This window comes from Canis aureus, chromosome 22, assembly GCF_053574225.1.
Source record: "Canis aureus isolate CA01 chromosome 22, VMU_Caureus_v.1.0, whole genome shotgun sequence".
In the NCBI taxonomy this organism is placed as follows: Eukaryota; Metazoa; Chordata; class Mammalia; order Carnivora; family Canidae; genus Canis; species Canis aureus.
Window position 1 is genome coordinate 40,194,594 of NC_135632.1, and position 21,883 is coordinate 40,216,476.

The 21,883-nt window shown below is 41.2% G+C and overlaps 1 protein-coding gene across 3 annotated transcripts in view; it reads left to right on the forward strand.

Moving 5' to 3' along the window:
- Nucleotides 1–1,143: 1,143 nt before the first annotated feature.
- CMTM8 (CKLF like MARVEL transmembrane domain containing 8) overlaps nt 1,144–21,883 on the forward strand; it is a 108,494-nt gene continuing 87,754 nt past the window's right edge. The window contains exons 1-2 of one of the 3 annotated variants that reach the window (XM_077865554.1): nt 1,145–1,375; nt 3,559–3,717. In XM_077865554.1, the coding sequence (XP_077721680.1) occupies nt 1,229–1,375; nt 3,559–3,717 (306 nt within the window). In that variant the 5' untranslated portion in view covers nt 1,145–1,228. Of the gene's footprint in view, nt 1,376–3,558; nt 3,718–21,883 lie in introns of all 3 variants that reach the window. The other 2 variants (XM_077865556.1, XM_077865555.1) reach the window with 2 other exon arrangements.

A 21,883-nucleotide genomic window follows, 5' to 3' on the forward strand; every position in this document is an offset into this window, starting at 1 on the left:
ATTATTATTCCTTTCTTCTTGGTGGTTTCCATGTTCTTGCCAGCCTTTTACAAAAGATCTTCTTTTGGCCAGAGGCCCAATTTCTTAAAGCCTGCCTTTTACAGGTGGCACCACGGAGGCCCAGAGAAGCGGAGCCACTGGCTCATGGTCATAACAGCAAGTGCCCTGTTGGAGCTCGGGTCTCCTCTGACCCTCTAACAAGTGGTCTCACTCATCTCACCCCTCCCCATCCCAAGAAAGCACAGCCCGTTTGTCATAAACTTCGTTTTGCACGACCCACACCTTTCAAGCTCCCCCCCACCCCGTCCCCCAGACATTTCCTTCGGAGGGCGACGGGATGGTCACACATTCGTGCTGACCAGGGGCCCCAAATGACTCCCGGGCCGGGTCTCCGGGGCAGGCGCCATCACCCAGACTCCGCGAATCCCCGCTAGGGCCCCTGCGAGCGCCCGGCAGAGTCGGGCCCTCGAAGCCCAGCGATTCCGTTGGTTCCTCAAATTGTTCCCGACCGGAGGGGCAGGAAACAAGGCGGCCCGCGGTGGCGGCCGCAGCGGGCGGGGGAGAAGCTCGGCCGGCTCCCGGGCAGTCCGCTCCCTGCCGGGCCGGGTCACCGCCCGACCCCCGGCCTCGGCCGTCGCGCGGGGGCTCGCTCCGGGCCTCGCCCTCCCGCGGCCGCGCAGCCCCCGCCCCGCCGCCAGGTGGAGGGAGGCAGGTCTGCGGGCAGGTCTGCGGGCGGCCGCGCGGGGGGCGGGGCCCGGAGGGGGCGGGGCTGCGGCCGGCGCCCCGGGACCCCGCGCCCTCCGCCCCGCGCCCCGGGCCGCGCCCCCGGCCCCCCCGCTCCCCCCGCACCCCCGCCGGGGCCCCCGCAACAGGTGAGGCGGCCGCCGGCCCGCGGCGCCTCTACGGGGCGGTCCTTCTCCCGCCCGCCTCGCGCCCGCCCCTCTCCACGCCCCCTCCCCTCCTCCCGGCCTCCGCCGCCTCGGCTGCCGGCCGTCTCCCCGGCGCGGGGCTCTCCTCCTCCTCCTCCTCCTCCTCCTCGTCCTCCTCGTCCTCCTCCTCCTCCCCGCCCCCCCGGGCCCGCGCCGAGCAGCGGGGGGCGCCGCGCACTCCACGGCACGCGCCTCGGTCCCCGCGCCTCCGCGCTCCCCTCCCCCCGCGGTGTCCCCAGGGCCCGGGCCGCGCGCCGGGGGTCCCCGAGGAGGGGAAGCCGGGCCGGCCGGGCGCGGCGATGGAGGAGCCGCAGCGCGCCCGCTCGCACACCGTCACCACCACCGCCAGCTCCTTCGCCGAGAACTTCTCCACCAGCAGCAGCAGCTTCGCCTACGACCGGGAGTTCCTCCGCACCCTGCCCGGGCTCCTCATCGTGGCGGAGATCGTGAGTGCGGGGCCGGGCCGGGCCGGGCCGGGGCGGGGGCGGGGCCGGGGGGCGGCTTCCAGCTTCCAGGAAGCCCTTTGGGCTCGGTCTCGCCGTCTGCCCCGGGTGCCAAACTCAGAGACCACCTCTCCGGGCGAGGTCGGGTCACCTTGCGCTCCCTGCCGGGCCCGCTCGCGGGTAGTGGAGGGTCTTGGGAGCGGGATGCCTGGTGGCCGTTGAGTTGGTGTTAATGAGCCTCACCGACACCTGATGCCTCCCTTGCCTGATCTCCACGTGGATGGCCTCCTCCCTAAAAGCAAAGCTTTCCAAAACTCCGGGGGGTGGGGGGGGGCGAAGAGGAGGAGAGGACTTTTTTCTTTGCCTAATTTATCTTCCCTGGTAGTAAGATTGAGGTGGATTAAAAAACTTATACTGAGTAAAATCTGAGGGCCTCAAGCCCGTTGAGGGCCAGAAGGTTTCCTGAGTGGTGCTGTGCACATCCTGGTGTAGGCTCACAACATTTCTGGGGAGGAGGCCTGGAGTGTGCATTCTTCTCTTCATAGGACATGGAGGGAGGCTGAGCGGTCAAGTGATTTCTCCTTAAGCCCAGCCAGTCCTCTTGGCTGGAGCCCTGCTAACAGCTAGTGGTGGCTACTGTTAATTATCCTCACGGTGGGGCAGGGTCCCCTCAAAACCTTTAGATGCCTTTGTGCCCTGTAATCCACACAAGAGCCCTACCCCGTGAAAGTGGCTTCAATTATTCCATTTTACATGGGAAGAGACTGAGGCATAAGGAGGGGAAGTTAAGTCACACCTGAGAGTAATGGGACTGCAGTTCAGCCCCAGGCCTGACTCCAGGGCCCTGCTCTTCTTAACCCCTTAAGTTAAGGGGTATCTTCCCAGCTGTCTAACCAGTCCTCTATCATAGCTCACACACACTCCTTGAAACATTTGTGGCATTGAAATCTAGCTTATATGGGGTTAGAGAATGTGAGCTATGTTGGTATAAAAGTGGCAGAAGACTCGGGTGGTTTCTTAGAGAAGCCTCCAACAAAACCTGGTACATCAAATAGCTTACTTGCTCTTCTGGAGTCTCAGACCCCACCCCAGATCAACTGAATTGATTCCAGGGCACATAAAGTTTGAGAAGTGTTGACTCAGCTCATCCCCCCAGCTAGTTCCCTCAGGGAATGTTGAGGGATACAAGAGACCCAATAAAAACTAAGGTATTGGAATCACCTTGCAGGGCCTGAGTTATAGGAATTCGGCAAATATTTGCTATGTGAATGAAGTTGTAGGCAGGCTCCTCTGCTCCAGCAGAACAAACAGAAGCTAAAGTCAGAGATAGGGGCCTCTACCCAGGGTGGATTTGGACCAGGCATGAAGAAAAATGCCTTTTGTCTTCTGATTTCTGATCAATATGCTCTATGTTCCACACTTTTTCAGAAAATAGGAAAGTGAAGGACAAGATGTAAATGACCCACAATCCCATCACAGGAAACAACCACCAGTGGTTGATACTTTGGCATGGAAAAACAAGTAGGAAAAATTACCCATATCACTACAATAGTTCAATTTTTATTTCTGACAACTATATATGCACATGTTTTAAAGAGTCGGTTTTGGGGCACCTGGGTGGCTCAGTTGGTTAAGCGTCTGCCTTCAGCTCAGGTATGATCTCAGAGTCCTGGGATGGAGCCCTGCATGGAGTCCTGCGTGCTTCTCCCTCTACTTCTGCCACCGCCCCCCACCCCACGCTCATGTGCTCACTCTCTCTCAAATAAATAAATAAAATCTTTTTTTAAGAAAAGGAGAAAAAAGGTAAAAGGAGTTTCAGAGAAAAAAACAGGACAATTTAAAAATATCTCCTTATACTTACATAAGTTTTCCTGATTGAGAGAACACACCAGGTTCTCAGTATAATGGAAGAAAATGGACTCAGAAGGCAGCACATTAGTGTGATCTTATAGATCTCTCAGGAGAGTCCACAGGCTTCCAGAAGGGAAAGAAAAGAAAGGATGAAGAATTGAAATTTCTGAAAACAACAGAACAGCTAAAAGACAATGGAGGAATACTTTCCAAATTCTGAAGGGAAACAATTTCCAATCTAACATTCTTTACCTAATCAAACTATTAATTATGTGGAAGAGATTGAGATATTTTGAAAGATGTAAATCTCAATACACACATATATCCCTTCTCAGGAAACTACTAAAGTCTGTGTGGTCCCCCCACTGGGAGTTAGGCAAAAGAGAGAGGAACACTGGTCAGGAGAAGCAGGGGACCCAGCCCAGAAGAGAAGAAGAGAGAAAGAATCTCCAGGGTGCTGCTGCAGGAGACCCCAGGCTGTCAGCTGTACCCAGGTATGCAGGCCAGGTGGGAGCGGGTCAGAGGCTCCCAGAGAGGATTGGTCGTGAGACAACCTTGATAGAATTCCAGATGTCTCTTGGTTGCCTGATAGGAAATTTTGACAAGGTAAAATTAGTGAGGAAACAGATAAAGAAGGAAGAAATGGAAAAGAAAATCACTAACTCCAGGGAAACAAACTGGGCAGAAAAGGAAAAGCGCTCACAGACTACTCAGTGGCTCAGCTGTGAACAGTGTCTATGGTGTCCTAAGGTCAACACTGATTGTTAATTTAACCCCAAACATAGCGGGAGACAGGCAGGGTATAGGTATAATATAGGTTGAGATGGGTAAAAGATGGTTTGGGAGTGCTAAAGCCTCTTCTCCCAGAGGGGGAAGCCAGTGGATAACACCTACAACTGCGAAAAACAGATCAAGGAACAGATTATAAACGTGTTATTTACAGCTCTAAGGGATTTTAAAACGAAGAGACAGTGGGGCAAACTTATAACTCTGCCTGTAAGACTGACATACATACATACATACATTTATTATTTATTTGTTTGTTTGTTTATTTTAAAGATCTTATTTAGGGATCCCTGGGTGGCTCAGCGGTTTGGCTCCTGCCTTTGGCACAGGGCGCGATCCTGGAGTCCCAGGATCGAGTTCCTCGTTAGGCTCCCGGCATGGAGCCAGCCTGCTTCTCCCTCCTCCTGTGTTTCTGCCTCTTTCTCTCTCTCTGTGTCTATCATAAAAATAAATAAATCAATCAATCTTTAAAAACAAATAAAGATCTTATTTATTTGAGAGAGAGAGTCTGTGGTGGGAAGGGGCAGAAGGAGAGAGAGAGTGAGAGAAGCAGATTTCCGGCTAAGCAGGAAGCCCAAAGCAAAGCTTGATCCCAGGCCCCTGGGATCGTGACCCGAGCCGAAGGCAAATGCTTAACCAACTGAGCCACCCAGCTGCGCCAACCCTTTTTTTCCCCCTATGCGTGTATATTATTATCATTTTTTTTATGGGTTTATGACATGCAGTGTTCACTTGCCATACCATAAGCATTTCTCAGGATCTTGGATCTCAATTATTACAGTTTTCTGTTGTAGGGAAGTGCTGTATTTGATTTCCTCTCTTTTCTATTTTAAAACTAACATGTTAAAAAAAATAAATAAATAAAAAATAAAACTAACATGTTTCAAGGTGCCTGAGTGGCTCAGTTGGTTGGGTATCTGACTCTTGATTTCAGCTTGAGTCATGATACCAGGCTTGTGGGACCAAGCTTTACATTGGGCTCTTTGCTGGATGGAGAGCCTTTTGGGATTCTCTCTCCCTCTGCATGCTCTCTATCTCTAAAAAAAATACAATAAAAGTTAAAAAAAATAAAATTAACACGTTTCTCGGTTTTACTAGTATAACCAGTGCTATAGCAATCTTCCTTCTTTGTCCCTCTTCCCACTTTTAACCAGTAATTTTCTCAAGGGAAAGTTCCTTAAAGTAGAATTGTGTGTCAAAGAGTACACAAATTTAAGGGTTTTGTTACATATTCTTCTTTTTTTTTAGATTTTATTTATTTATTCATAAGAGAGGCAGAGACACAGGCAGAGGGAGAAGCAGGCTCCATGCAGGGAGCCCGAACCGAGACTCGATCTTGGGTCTCCAGGATCACACCCTGCACTGAAGGCAGGGCTAAATCGCTGAGCCACCTGGGCTGCCCTTGTTACATATTCTGAAGTTATCTTTCCACAAAGTTCTGCCAGTTTAAATTATTATCCGTAGTGTGAGCCTATTAAACATTTTTTTTTACATTAGAAGAGTTTCTAAAATAAAAAGTGTGAAGGATCACCTCAAATGATATATGCTTTACTGATCTAAGATAAGATAGTTTTTTGTTCATGTTTTAATGTCTGCATCAGGTTGTGGCTTATCATGGATAGTTTTTTGGAGGCAGTGCAGTCTCGCACCACTGATTCTTTATGGGGTGAAGGAAGCAGGTTTCAAACTATTGCTATCCTAGCCCTGGCATTATGATAGACCTACCCCCAGAAGAATGTTACTTTTTGCCTTGAAAAAAACCCCAAATGCTGACACAAAGAATTGCTAAGACTCTTCCTGCTTAACCTGGGAGAAATTATTATTTAATAGAGAACAAAACATAATGTTTCCCCAAATCTGTTGTCAAAATCCGTAGCCCTGGCTTTCCCCCAGGAGTGAATGGTTGTAGCTAACCTATTCAAACACTTTGGATTGTGCCAATGTAACATTGTGTTGAAACCAAATTGTAGTCATTTCCTTCCGTTTAAGGTTTTATAACAAGCTAGAAGCAATCCAGTGCTTGACCTGTTGACTTGTGGGATGCTGTGATCTTATAACAATTACGAGTATTTGAAGAATTAAAGTGATTTGTCAGAAGCTGAGTTAATTGCACCCTTCCTGTTATCTGGTGACTTCAAAATGAATTACAGCATCCGTGTAATAATATTGGGTCACCTTTCATATACTTACTGTCATTAGCCGACTTAGGTGGGGAAGGACGAATAGAGTTTACTGAGAGCTAGAATCTAAATTATACTATCTGGTTGAAGTCTTAAAAACTGTGAACACAGGTTTTTTATTTTGCAAAAATAATACCTAGTTTTTGTAGAAAAAATAGAAGAATTTAGGTAAGAAACCCCCCTGTAATTCTATCCCTATGGTGGTTCCTACCAGGCGTAGTGCTAGAAGAGGCTGGAATTAAAAAAAAAAAAAAAAAAATTGGTTATTGTAATATGTGAAGCTTCTCCTGATGTTTAGTGCCCTGGAGATCAGGGTTGCTAAATGTTCTGAAGTGCATAGGACAGTCCCCAACAATGAATGAATTGTTTTACCAATTGCCAATAGTACCACTGTTAAGGAACTCTGAGTTGACTCTTGTTATAAACCATTGCAGAGTTTTTCAAGTGGTTATGTATCATTTATCTGTAATTTTTTTTAAATACAGTCACTTGTAAACTAGTCTTTTTGCTTATTGCTATGACTATCTGTGCTGGATATCTCCCATTTGTCCCTCAGATCCACTCTATACCCTGCTCCACTCTTCTCCACCCTGAAGACTGACTTGCATGGACCGTCCCAAGGGGACTTCTCTGATGTTTCACTGAATTCATCCAAAAGTGGTTCCTGCAGGAGGCGGGTAGGGTAAGAGGAGAGCAGGTCCTGGTTATTCAGTCCCTAGGATTCATCCCTGCTGACTCTCAGCAGGTTGACTCTGTCCCTTCACGGAAGGCGGGCTGTCTGGCAACCCTCTCCACACAGCTGTTTTTCCTGGCTCTGATAGCCATTCACTCCCAGCTGCTTACCATTGCCAGGCACTGCACTATCACTGTGGTTTTCCTGCACTCTGCTTTATAAATAACACCTTTATTAAACTCAACTCAGATTACCCAATCTGAAAGTGCCATGTGTCCTGCAGAGACCTGATAGATTATCTTTTCTCATTAATAATTAATTTCTTATGACATTCTTAATGGCCACATAGTATTCCATAAATATCCAGGCTCCTTCCGTTCAATTTATGTTTCTTTCCTTTAAAACTGTAATAAAATTCCTTTATGCTCTTTCTGTGTTTTTTTTTTTTTTTTTTTTTTTTTTTAGATTTTATTTATTTGAGAGTGCGAACACTAGTAGGGAAGAGGGGCAGAGGGGGAGAGAGAGGTGGCAGGAGAAAGAAGCAGACTTCCCACTGAGCAGGGATCCCCATGCAGGGCTTGATCCCAGGACCCTGGGATCGTGACCTGAGCCGAAGGCAGATATTTAACCGACTGTTAAGGTGCCCTTTTCTGGTTGTTAATGTTTTCTAAGGAGGAATACTTAGAATTGAATAAAAGTTCTATGAATTCTCTTTAAAGTCAAGTTTATTGAGGTTTCTAATAAAATTCACCCTTTTTACTGTAAAGTTCTGTTTTAGCATGTGCATTCTTAAAAAGCAGCTCTATGAAAATAGATCATAAAATTGACCTTTTTAATGTGTACAATTCAAGGATTTTTAGGATACTCACAGAGTTGTTACCAACACTATTTTAGATCATATTTGTCACCTCAGAAAGAAATCCCATACCTATTAACAGTTACTTCCTATTCTTCCCTCCTCTTAGTTTTTGGTAACCATTAGTCTTATTTCTGTCTCTAGAGATTTGTCTATTCTGGACATTTCACAAAAATGGCCCTATAATATGTGACTCTGTCTGGTTTCTTTTACTTAACATAATGCTTTTATTTTTATTATTATTTTTTAACATAATGCTTTTCGTGGTCATCCATGCTATAGCATCTATCAGTACTTCATTCCTTCTATTGCAAATAATATTCCATTGTATTATATGTATATTATTTTGTTTATTCATCAATTGATGGGCATTTGAGTTATTTCCACATTTTGACTATTATGAGTAATGCAGCTATGAACCTTCACGTACAAGTTTTTTTGTGGACATATGTTTTCACTTCTCTTGGGCACTTACGTAGGAATGGAATGGCTGAGTCATAGGGTAACTCTTTGTTTAATATTTTGAAGTACTGCTAGACTATTTTCAAAGTGGCTGCACTACACACACTACAATCCAGCCAGCAATCTGAATTTCAATTTCTCTACATCCTCACTAAGATTGTTTATTATCTGCTTTTTAAAAGATACTTATTTATTTATTTATTTTAGAGAGATAGAGAGTGCACATGTGAGCAGGAGTGAGGAAACAGACTCCCTGTTGACTGGGGAGCCTGACGTTGGGCTCCATGCCAGGACTCTAAGATCATGACCTGAGCTGAAACCAAGAGTTGGAAGCTTAACTGACTGAGCCACCCAGGCGCCCCCTATTTTCTGTCTTTTTAGTTCTGGGTGTCATGCAGAATGTGAAGTGTTATCTCATTGTGGTTTTGGTTTGTATTTCTATGACAACTAATGATTTTGAACAGCTCTTCGTATGCTTATTGGTCATTTGTATATCTTCTTTGGGGAAATGTCTATTCAGATCCTTTGATACTTAAAATATTATTTTATTGTTGAGTTGTAAGAGCTCTTTATATATTTTGGATACAATTCTCTTATTCAGGTATATGATTTGCAAATATTTTTCTTCCATTCTGTGGGTTGTCTTTTCACTTTATGGATGGTGTCCTTTGAAGTCAAGCAAAGATTCTTTAATTGATAAAGTTCAGTTTATATATTTTTTCTTTTGTGGCTTATGCTTTTTATATCATATCTGAGAATACTTTCTTAATGCAAGGTCATGAAGATTTACTTTTATGTTTTTTTCCTAAAAAGTTGTATAGTTTCGTCTTAACTTTGAGTCTATGATACATTTTGAGTTGCCTTTTATATATCGTATGAGGGTAGGGGTCTAAGTTGATTCTTCTCCCGACAGATATCTAATTGCCCCAACACCATTTGTTGAAAAGACTAGTTTTCTCCCATTGAGTTGTCTTGGTACCCTTGTCAAAAATCAAATGTAGTATAAGGGTTTATTTCTTGATTCTCAGTTCTATTCCATTGATCTCTATGTCCTTGTGCCAGTACTATACTGTATTGATTAGCTTTGTAGAAAGTTTTGAAATCAAGAGTTGTGAGTGCACCAAATTTATCTTTTTTCAAAATGTTTTTTTGGCTATTCTCAGTACCTTGCATTTCCATATGAATTTTAGTATTAGTTTGTCAATTTCTCCAAAAGTGGCAGCTGAAATTTCAATATGGATTGTACTGACTCTAGATCAATTTGGGGTGTATTGCCATCTTAACAACATTAAAATTTCCAATTCATGAACATAGAATGTGTTTCCATTTAATTAGGTTTTCTCTAATTTCAACAATGTTTTGTAGTTTTCAGCACACAGGTCTTGTTTTTCTTTAGTTAGATTTATTCGTCAGTACTTTTTCTTTCTGATGCTATTACAAGTGGAATTATTAATTTTATTTTTTTGGCTCTTCACTGTTAGATCATAGAAATCTAATTGAGTTCCATATCCTTGATCTTGTATCCTACAATTTTGATGACTTCATTTATTAGTTCTAAGTTTTTTGGTGGTTTGGCATATGTGTTTTTAAGATTCTACTGCCAAATTATTCAGAAGGGTTTATAGCAATTTGCATTTCCTCTAGTGGTGTTTTAGTGTGTAACAGGGTTTGTTTCTGCAAATACTCAAGCTTTCTTTTAATATTTGCCAATTTTGTTGGAATGGGAGATAGTCAAAATAATTAAAACTAGTTTGGAATGGACACCAGAAAGAACAGCAGCTGATATTTAGGGGAACCCTGGACATGTAAAAATGAACAAATTGTTTTTATTTTCATTTTGGAGATTATTAAAGTTGAATATTTATTAAATGCTCATTAGCCATTTATTTCTTCTTTTGGTAACTGCTTGATTTTTCCTCTTCACTGAAAACTTTCTTTAAAAAATGTTTTGAAGATATAAAAGAGAAAACTCTTTTTAAAAGATTTTATTTATTTATTCATGAGAGACACACAGAGAGAGGCAGAGACATAGGCAGAGGGAGAAGCAGGCTCCCTGTGGGGAGCCTCATGCAGGACTCAATCCCAGAACCCTGGAATCACACCCTACACCGAAGGCAGATGCTCAACCACTGAGCTACCCAGGCATCCCAAGAGAGAGAAAACTTAAATGAAAATTATCTCCCAGGAGAGAAATAAGATTGGTTTGGGGAATGTGTTCGAATGGGTTGTTTGCTTTTTAACTGCTTTTTATAGGTTTACATTTTTTAATAATGAGAATATATTTATGGGTTAATGGAATTCAAGAAGCTTGTAGCAGAGTAGTAAGTGCTCACTGTAAAGATAAATTTCAAATCATTTATATATGGGATGAAAACTGCGAGTCTGCTAACCTATGCCCTCCACTCCATCCCTCATCCAGCCTGCTGCCTTGTACTTACCATTCACATTTCTCCTAGACCTTTTTTCTATATTTGTGCAAATATATGGTATGACACACATACATGAATGAGCATGTTACATATATCCTGCTACTATTTCATCATTTAATAATATCTTGATTTTTTTATGTTCTTATGGATATTAATTTTCTCTGTCACTTGTTAATAGCATCAATCATGCCATTTTCATCAAAATTTTCTAATTTGCACGGATAAATCCTTATCTTTTGGGAAACTGGGTGGCTCAGTTGGTTAAGTGTCAGACTCTTACTTTCAGCTTAGGTCATGATCTATCTCAGGGTTGTGAGATTGAGCCCTGCATCGGGCTCCAAACTCAGCATGGAGTCTGCTTGAGATTCTCTTTCTCCTTCTCCCTTAGCCCTTCCCCTGCTTGCATGCTCTCTAAATAAAAAAAAATCTTTAAACTGTTATCTTTATTTGGCCTTCTAGGATTTATTTTGCTTAAACATGGCTTCCCTACCCCCAGGATTATGCAAATATTTAAAGAAAATACAGGAGAATTTTAAAAAATTATTTAATTTTAATTTTTTAAGAGATTTTATTTATTTGAGGGAGAGAGAGTGTGTGAGAGAGAGAACATGAGTGGTGATGGGCAGAGGGAGAAGAAGACTCCTTGCTGAGCAGAGAGCACAAGGTGGGGCTTGAACCCAGGACTCAGGGATCATGACCTGAGCCAAAGGCATATGCTCAACTGACTGAGCCACCCAGATACCACTAGGAGAATTTTTTAGTATTAAAAGTATTTACCAAAAAAAAAAAAGTATTTACCCTCTTAAGCCATAAGTTCCTTTTGTGTGTATGAGGTAAGAATGTGATTTCACGTTTTTCCCCAAATGGGTATGTAGTTGTCTCACCATTAATCATACCATATTCCCATATATGTGTAACTATTTCTTGACCCTAATCTTTTCTATTCTTGAGTCAATTCTAAACCCTTTTAATTACCATAGATTCATTGCGAATTTTAATATCTAGTAGTCTTACTAATTTTTGTATTTCTTTGCTATTCGTGTATATTTACACTACTACAAGTGATTTTCAGAATCAGTGTTCCCTAATCCCCCTTACAACATTGATTAAATTTATTTATGTTAATTTGATACTTTAATTATGTATAAATTAATATGATTAGTTAATTATAATTAGTATTATAAATTAATATGATACTGAATCTCATAACCTATGAATACTGTATCCCTTTATTTGGGTCACTTTATGTTCTTGAAGTCCTAAGTTTTTTCTAAATGAATCTTATGTATTTTTTTAAAGCTTTTATTTATTTATTTGATAGGTAGAGTGAGTGATAGAGCATGAGCAGGGAGAGGGTAAGAAGGAGAGGGACAAGCAGACTCCCCACTGAACAGGAAGCCCGATGGAAGCCAAAAGCAGATGCTTAACCGACTAAGCCAACCAAACGCCCCTTATGTATTTCTTACTAGAATTATGAATTCTTAATTTTCAATAAGGGAGACTTGTCAAAAGTTTTATCAATTTCTGATTATTTGTGGTTTATAAATCAGCTGTTATTTTTCTTATTTTAATCTTGTGTGTAACCATCTTATTTGAGTTTCTAGTTCTAATAGTTTTAAAAGTAAAATTATAGTACTATCTGTGAATAAGGAGTGTTTTCTTCTTACTATTTTTTAAATTTTTAAAAAAATATTTTATTTATTTACTTGAGAGAGAGAATGCACACGTGAGAGAGCACAAGATGGGGATAGGGGCAGAGGGAGAAGCAGATGCAGGACTCAGTCCCAGGACCCCAGGATCATGACTTGAGCCAAAGAAAGATGCTTAACCAACTTAGCCACCCAGGTGCCCAGGACTGTTTTCTTTTCGTGTTTATATTTATACTTTTTTTTCCCCCCACTATTGCATAGGTTGAGACGACTAGAGTAATGTTGAATGATTGGGATGAAATGAGTGTCCTTGGCTGACTCATAACTTAAGTTGAGCTGTTTCTAATGTATTAATGATAGTACAGGTTTAACTATAGGTTATGGTAGATATTTGTTGTGAGTTAAGGAAGGGAAGTTTAACTTGTACCTATTTTAATCAGAAATGATTGTTGAATTTAGAAGATAGGATTTGGGGGAAGAGTGTTCATTGATGTGATCATCCAGGGTTTTAGTTCCCTTAATTTGCTAATGGAGTGAATTATAAATCAAATATTGACTCATTTTTGTGATCTTGGAAAAATCTCTACTTAGTTATAATATCTTTTCATATTCTATTCTATTTTAAAACTTTTTTTTTTTACTCTTGAATTTAATTTGTTCATATTATATCTGGCTGTTTCTACACTCATGTGTAAGATCAACCTTTTGGGGGCAGCCCAGGTAGCTCAGCGGTTTAGTGCTGCTTTCAGCCCAGGGCCTGATCCTGGAGACCCAGGATCGAGTCCCACGTCGGGCTTCCTGCATGGAGCCTGCTTCTCCCTCTGCCTGTGTCCCTGCATCTCTCTCTCTCTGTGTGTCTCTCATGAATAAAGAAATAAAATCTTTAAAAAAAAAAAGATCAACCTTTTGATTCCTTTGCTGTGATCTGTTTTGTTTTATTTTAATATCTCCATGTGAGCTTTTTTGGCCAACATTTATCTGTTATGCTCTTGTCCCTTTATTTTGAGTTGAGGTGAGATTTGCTAAACATAAAATTAATTATTTAAGTTTTTATTTTAATTCCAGTTAGCATACAGTGTTACATTAGTTTTAGGTGTACAATATAGTGACTCAGCAATTTCATACATTGCCCAGTACTCATCAGAACAAGTGCCCTCCTCAGTCCCCATTATCCACTTCACCCATCCCCTGACGCCTTCTGGTAACCATCGATTTGTTCTCTCTAGTTAAGAGTCTGTTTCTTGTTTTGTCTCATTCTCCCTTTTTTCTCCCCTTTGTTTGTTAGAATTGTTTCTCAAATTCCACAAATGATTGAAATAAAATTATTTTAAGTGAACAATTGAATGGCATTTAGTACATTCACTGTGTTGTACAATCACCACTTCTATATAGTTCCAAAACATTTAATCTTCCCAAAAGGAAACCCTCCTTTTATTCTTTACCTTTTTTCTTCCTGTTATAAGTATATTTTCTATACCCATCATATAGCGAAATTTTATTTCTCTACCCAGTCTTGGGTAGAGAGAACAAGAGAACTTGTTTTCAACATGAAAATTTTATCACATTTATATTTATTATAATAACTTATTTAGAATTTTTAGTTTTCTTTTTTCTTCTAGTGAATAAAATTATAAATTCTATTTTGTTTGGAGTTTACTTTTTAAATTTTACTCGAAATATCTAAATATTTTTCTGACCACCCAGAAAATTAAGATGTTTAACCATTCAAAAAATGATACTGTCCTCCTTACCTATTCTTTACCATATACTTTGTGTTAGACAGTTTTTTCTGGGTTTTTAAAATAATGCCTTTATTGATGCAATTTCCATGTCCACTCATTTAAAGTGTAAAACTCATGGCACCTGAGTGGCTCAGTTGGTTAAGTGTCTGCCTTTAGCTCAGGTCATGATCTCAGGGTCTCTCAGATAAATAAAATCTTAAAAAAAAAAAAAAAGTGTACAACTCAGGTGACGTAGAATATCAGAAGTTGTGCAGCCAACACGGCAATCAGTTTTAGAACATTTTCATTATCCATTCCCAAAAGAAACCCCATACCTGTTAGCAGTTATTCTCTATTTTCCCGTAACCTCTCCCCACATGCTCTAGGCAACCACCAATTTGTAATCTGTCTGTATAAAATTTACCTAGTTTGGATATTTCATATACATGAAATCTTATAATATGTGGTCTCTTGTGATTGACTTCTTTACCTAGCATAATGTTTTCAGGGTTCATCCATGTTGTAGCATGTGTCAGTACTTTATTTCTTTGTATTGCCAAATAAAATCCATTTTGTGGCTCTACCACATTTTACCCATTCATGAATTTATGGACATTTGGTTTTTTTCTGCCTTTTAACATTGTTGATGCTACTACGAATATTCACGTACAATATGTTTTTGCGTAGACCTATATTTTCATTTCTCTTGCATGTATTCCTAGGAGTAGAATTGCTGGATCATCTGAAAATTCTACATTTATCTATTTGAGAAACTGCCTGACCATTCTGCAGAGTGGATGCACTACTTTTTATTTATTTAAAAAATTTTTTTTAATCAATGAATTTGTATTTTAAGTAATCTCTACACCCAGCATAGGACTCAAATCCACAACTCCAAAATTAAGAGTCACATGCTCCACTGACCAGGCCAGTCAGGCACCCCACTGCACTACTTTTTAAAAAGTGGTTTCGGGATCCCTGGGTGGCTCAGCGGTTTAGCACCTGCCTTTGGCCCAGGGTGTGATCCTGGAGTCCCGGGATCGAGTCCCACATCAGGCTCCCGGCATGGAGCCTGCATCTCCCTCCTCCTGTGTCTCTGCCTCTCTCTCTCTCTCTCTCTCTCTCTCTCTCTATCATAAATAAATAAATAAATAAATAAATAAATAAATAAATAAATAAATAAATCTTTTTAAAAATTTAAAAAAGTGGTTTCTTAGGAATTGTTCCTTGCTGGTTGTCTGGAGCTTCCCACCCATATCACTGAACAATTACTTGGACTTAACAAGTTTAGATTTTTTCACAGCCTTCTGTCAATTTTTTGTGTCACTTACTTTCTTGATTTATTTTTCAATTTCAAGATAACTCCTTGAGTAATTCTTTTAGGAAGAGTTTGAAGATGGTAAACTTTTTAAATGATTGCACATCTAAAAACATTTTTCTCCTATCTTCATATTTGAATAATAATTTGGTATAAAATTATAGGTCTTAACATTTCTTTTCATTAATTCTTTGAAGATCTTGCCTCATTGTCTCCAAGCATCCCATACTGTTAATAAGAGACCTGATGGTCTGGTAGACCCTAAACAAGCCTGTGAGGTTCAATCCATTCATGATTATGCATTCCCAGAGACAGTTGCAGTGCAAACCTTGCATGATGTGACTTGTATGTTGTATTACCCATGAGAATGTAGAAAGATGGCACTGGTAGTATAGTAAGAAATTGTAGGCGGAATGTTGTTTTATTGGGGTGAAATGGTTTGTGGAAGGTAGTTTTGGAGCCATATCTGGTAATTATACTGGAGCTTCAGGTTGTTGTGGTTGGGAATTAAAGATGACTGTGAAACACTCACTTGGTTTTCTGAGTCTTGATGGGGTCTCTCCCTGGGCAGACAGAGTGCTGTTGCCCCAACATGAGATTAATGGAGAGGATCTGAAGTCCCTCTCTCAGGGCAGCTCTAGCCTGATGTCCCGTGGTGCTCCCTGCTGAGAATATGTCCTTTGCATCACTTGCAGGACATAACCTTTGTAATATTTAAGTCAGAGGGCTTGTTTGCCTTCAGCTATAAACCCACTCCTCTGTGGGAATAATGTTCTTTTTTTTTTTTAGCAATCAAATGGTTTTTTTAAATCTCCCTAGAAGCTTTTGGAGTTTTCTCCCTATCTTTAGAAATCTGTAGAGAGGGGATCCCTGGGTGGCTCAGCGGTTTGGACCCTGCCTTTGGCCCAGGGCGCAATCCTGGAGACCCGGGATCCAGTCCAGCATCGGTCTCCCAGCATGGAGCCTGCTTCTCCCTCTGCCTGTGTCTCTGCCTCTACCTCTGTCTCTCTCTGTGTCTATCATAAATAAATAAATAAATAAATATTAAAAAAAAGAAATCTGTAGAGATCATATACTTTGCCACTGTATGTCTAGAAAAGCATTCTTTTTTTTTTTATCAGCCTTCATTGGACCCTATATAACTAATATCAAAATCTGTCTTCAGCACAGAGAAATTTTTTGTATTTCCTGTATCTGTTCTGTTTTCTCCTTCGAAAATATCTTTATTCAATCCAGAAGTTCCAGGAGAGATTAAACTGTCTTCAGTATCTCCTTGCCTTTTTTTTTTTTTTTTCTTTCAAACTTTCCTTCGCTTTGTTCTTTTTGCAGAGCCTTAGGGAAATAACACTTTCAGCCCAGATTCAGATTTTCTGTTGAGTATGGTGTTTTGGAGCTTTGATATTTTTAATTCCCAACAGTTTGTCATTCTTTTTACTTTATAGCCTGATTGCTGCTTTTTAAAAATTGAATCATTTTAAGACTCTTTAGTATATTTAAACTTTGTTTTCAGAGAGACCACTTCTGCTTGTTGAGTCTGTTGGCTCCTTGTATGGCTGATTTCCTCAATCATTTGGTGATTCATGAATTGTCGGTTTGTAATTGTAGATGAAATGGCTGGAGAATGTTTGCTTAGTGTGAGTGAGAATCCTGTGCCCCTGGCAGTGAACACAGGTTTGGTTTTTTTTTTTGGTTTTTTTGTTTTCTTTTGTGTTTTTTGTTTTTATCACATGACCTACATCTAGTGGGTTTTGGTCTGTTTCCAGAGGAAGAGAAATATTAATTGAGTGAAGAGGTGTCATTAGGGAATAGTGTAGCTGCATGGACATTTCTATGAGGTGTGCACATTGTTGGGTGAAGCATCTAGCAGTGTTGAAGCTTTGTCTTGGGGGCTATTTCCAAAAGTAACTGCTAGGAGAAATGGGGGAGAGGATGATTAACTTGGCAGCTTCTAAACCTTGAAATGCTTTTCTTTTCTTTCTTTCTTCCTTTTTTTTTTTGTATATTTTTTTATTGGAGTTCGATTTGCCAGCATATAGCATAACACCCAGTGCTCATCCCACCAAGTGCCCCCCTTAGTGCCCGTTACCCAGTCACCCCAACCCCCCGCCCACCTCCCTTTCCACTACCCCTTTCCACCTTCCTCCTAACCCCCAAAGTTAGGAGTCTCTCATGTTCTGTCTCCCTCTCCGGTATTTCCCACTCATTTTCTCTCCTTTCTCCTTTGTCATTATTTTTCATATTCCCCAATGAATGAGACCATATAATATTTGTCCTTCTCCAAATGACTTCTTCACTCAGCATAATACCCTCCAGTTCCATCCACGCTGAAGCAAATGGTGGGTATTTGTCGTTTCTAATGGCTGAGGAATATTCCATTGTATACATAGACCACATCTTCTTTATCCATTCATCTTTCGATGGACACCGAGGCTCCTTCCACAGTTTGGCTATTGTGGACATTGCTGCTAGAAACATCGGGGTGCAGGTGTCCTGCCTTAAGCCTTGAAATTCATCCTTAGCAGATTACTTTTGACCTATTCCTTCTCCCACTTCTGTTGTTTAGTCTGAATTTTTCTAGGGGTCTGTTTGGAAGCTTACTTTTTTTGATAGGCCTCTCTTTTCCTTTCCAGAGATGAAGCTAGAAACCCCAGGTTTGTCATTAATTTGTCCTTTTTTCTTCCCCAGGAATCTTCACTGCTTCAGGCTGCTGCTGCTGCTCTATTCAGGTTTTCATCACTACTCTGTATTTTTTTTTAATTATTTGTGGGTTTTGTTCATTTGTTTGTTTTGTTTTGTTTTGTTTTTTGGTCATTTCAGTGAGACTAAAGGAGGATGCAGAGGTAAACATACAGGTCTGGCCAGCTACCTTGAAAGAGAAGTTCAGCTGTTCTATTATTTGCTGTAATTTTATCTATGATGATTTTACTTACAAAACTCAAAGTTTAACTTGAAATTTATTCATCTCATTCCCCCACACACACATTTGACATTGTGCTTAGAAGTTTGTACCTCACTAACAAACCAAATACATTAGTATTTAACCTTTTTCTTTTAGTGTTTTTTAGTGTTCAACCTTCATATTGAAATTTATTGTAGCAGAAGGTATAAATTCAAGTTCCAACGTTGTTTCCAAGTGTCTGTTCAGTTGTCCCACCATGAGATATTGCCAACTCTTCACTCATTAGTTTGGGTGGCTTGTTTGATTTACTTAATTCTTATATCTTCTTGGGCTCAACTCTGTACATTCCAGTCTTTATTCCCATGTTTTAACATTTATAGTTCTAGGATACATTTAACATCTGATAGGGTAAAGCCACCTCAGACGTAACTTTTAGAATTTGTTCTAAATTTTGCACTGCACTGCTGTGTCCCTTCTCTTTTGTGATACTGCTTTTTTTTTTTTTTTTTTTTTTTTTTTACTTTATGTATTTGACAGAGAGAAAGCAAACACAAGTAGGCAGAGCGGCAGACAGAGGGAGAGAGAAAGGCAGGCTCTGAGCAGAGAGCCTGATGTGGGGCTTAATCTCCTGAGATTTTTTTTTCTTTTTTTTTTGAGGTGGGAGGAAGGGTGCCCCCCCCAAACCATCTTCCTTCCCACTTGCACATGCTCTCTTTTCATGTTCCCAGGCTGTTTGGCCCCTCCCTATCCATCTCTCTGACCCCTTCTCCCTCCCCATCCATCTCTGTTTCTCCTGTAGGCCAGGGAGGGGACCCACACAGTCCTGGCTCCCAGACCTGCCCGTCTGTCTTCCCAATTGCTCTACTGCCCCTAGAGTGCCTTGTGCCCGGCCACCCAGTGCCCAGTGTGCAAGCAATTTTGCCAATCTGGGAGGGACAGCTGCTGCCAGTACCTTCTGGGCCACCTGGTTGACCTAGGGGGAGGTGCAGTTGCTGAGGTCAGGGCCCCCAGGATCACAACCCAGGCTGAAGGCAGATGCTTAACCAACTGAGCCACCCAGGTGCCCCTGTATTGGCTTTTGATTGGATTTTTATAAAATATGTGGACTAATTTTGGGACAAGGGATTTACATTACTTTAGTTCCTATGAAGAAGACTTCTCAGTGGTTCCCTTGTCTTTAGGGATGTGTTAGGATTGACTTGTAAGCTCTTCAAGGTCTTTTCCAGAGTTTTACAGTATAAGTTAGTAAGATATCTTTTTTTTTAAAGATCTGTATAAGAATATTTGTTTATTTTTGTATATTTTTTTATTGGAGTTCGATTTGCCAACATATAGTATAATACCCAGTGCTCATCTCATCAAGTGCCCCCCTCAGTGCCCATCACCCATTTATTCAATCATCAGGTATGTGGTGAGTATTTATTGTGTGCCAGAATCTGTGTCTGGCATTTAGAATATAGTGGTAAGTAGCACCTTACTTACTATTTATATTTGTTTTTATTAAAACCAATGATAGGATGTAAGTTATAAAAAAAATGATGTGTTTAGGGAGATACTGAAGGATAGTTTAAAACTTCAGATTTGGGCAGCCTGGGTGGCTCAGCGGTTTAGCGCTGCATTAGGCCCAGGGCCTGATCCTGGGGACCTCGGATGGAGTCCCACATCGGGTTCCCTGCATATGGCCTGCTTCTCCCTCTGCCTGTGTCTCTGCTTCTCTCTCTCTGTGTCTCTCATGAATAAATAAGTAAAATCTTAAAAAAAAAATAAAACTTCGATTTTCAAATTTAAGCTAAAATTCAAATGGCATTTATTCCTTGTAGGCCCCATTATTCACCTCACAAGTCTAACAGATCCAAAGTATAGTTTGTTTCTTTTTGCTAAGATTTATGACTAGAACTACCTCAGGAAGGTAGCAGTACTTTTCCTTAGATGAATATTTTACCATTAATTTTCTTTTCTTTTTAGATTTATTTTTTTTGGTGGGGAGGGGCATAGGGAGAGGTTGAGACAGAGAGAATCTCAAGCAGACTCTATGCTGAGCGCAGAGCTGGACACTGGGCTCAATCTCACAACCATGAAATCATAACCTGAGCTGAAATCAAGAGTCAGATGCTGGGCAGCCCCAGTGGCGGCACAGTGGTTTAGTGCCGCCTGCAGCCTAGGGCGTGATCCTGGAGACCCTGGATCGAGTCTCACGTTGGGCTCTCTGCATGGAGCCTGCTCTCCCTCTGCCTCTCCCTCTGCCTGTGTCTCTGCCTCTCTCTCTGTGTGTGTCTCTATGAATAAATAAATTAAAAAAAAAAAAGAGTCAGATGCTTAACCAACTGGGCTACCCAAGTGCCCCACCATTAATTTTCATTTAAAATGAAATGAATTTTCACTCTTATTATCTCAATTGATATTAAGCCAGCCCAGGTTTTGAGGAATCCTTTCTTACTTTACATTTCTAGTTGAGTCTTGATTTGAGGAAACAGTTCCTAAATGATACATGAATGAGTCAACCACACCTGTGGAGTACAGGGTAAAACAAATCTCACCTGACTGCTTCTCCGTCTTCCATTTCCACACATCAGGTTAATGGTAACCTGTCCAGTAGAATCTCCTTTCAGTGGGAAAGCAGGATAGCCATTGTCTTAGTCAAGGTTCAGTTGCAGATGACCAACACCCACTCTAGCTGGTTGAAGCAGCAACAGATTTATTATGCATCGTTAGATGGCTTCCAAAATTTTTTGTAGGGCTGGAAGAGCAAGCTTTAAGCTAAGCTTCTCATAAAACCTTTCAGAATCATACCTTGGAACTCCCCTGTCATGGGCAGAAAGGCAAAGAAGTAGGATTTATTCTCACAACTGCTGGATCCTGGGGCTCCATTGTCTCCATTGTGACACACAACCCCAGAATGCTCCCTGACTTGCTTCTCAACACTATGAAGCAAGGGATGGGACACTGGGATTTCAGTAAAGTGGCCGCAAACAAATCACCCCTTGGTTTGCATTGGGAACACAGAAGCATCCAACGCCTGTCTTCTAGCCCCATGATGTCTTGCTTTCTAAGCCTTGGATGAATGTGTCTTCCCGAGCTACATCGTATATGGAACCTGGGCTATAGTCTGATTTCCAGCCTGTGGTGAACAATACGGCATACCACAAGAGGAACAGAGTGGAGTTGAGTGGATCTACCTATCACAGCCACTTTGATTGGATTCTAGGCTCATTGTGTTGGAAGTGAAAGACCTGTGAGTTGTCACACTTCTAGGACATTCTAAGAACTTGCCCTTTTTCACTTTAGACATGGATCCAATTTCTATCTATATGACCTTGCACAACTGACCAAAATTTTCTGAACTTCTATCTGTAATGAGAAGGGTGATGATGACTTCATAGTTAGCAGAAGAAAAATGAGCTAAAATAACATGTAAGCCCTGTTCCAGAAGTAAACATTAGTTTATTTCCTGTCTAAAGATAAAGTTCTTTCTTTTCTTCTTCCCTCAGTAGACCCAGACTATGTAGATTAATCCCACTTTGACAGAGCTGCATTGAGAATGAATGGCCATATCTTAGCTTCTAGTGAGTTTTTATACACCCAGCAATGAGCACGAATATAAATTTGGCTTCTGTGGTATGTATTAAGGTTAGGAATATGATGATATTTCTAACTGAATAAACCTTAAAAGCTACAGTGAGAACCATA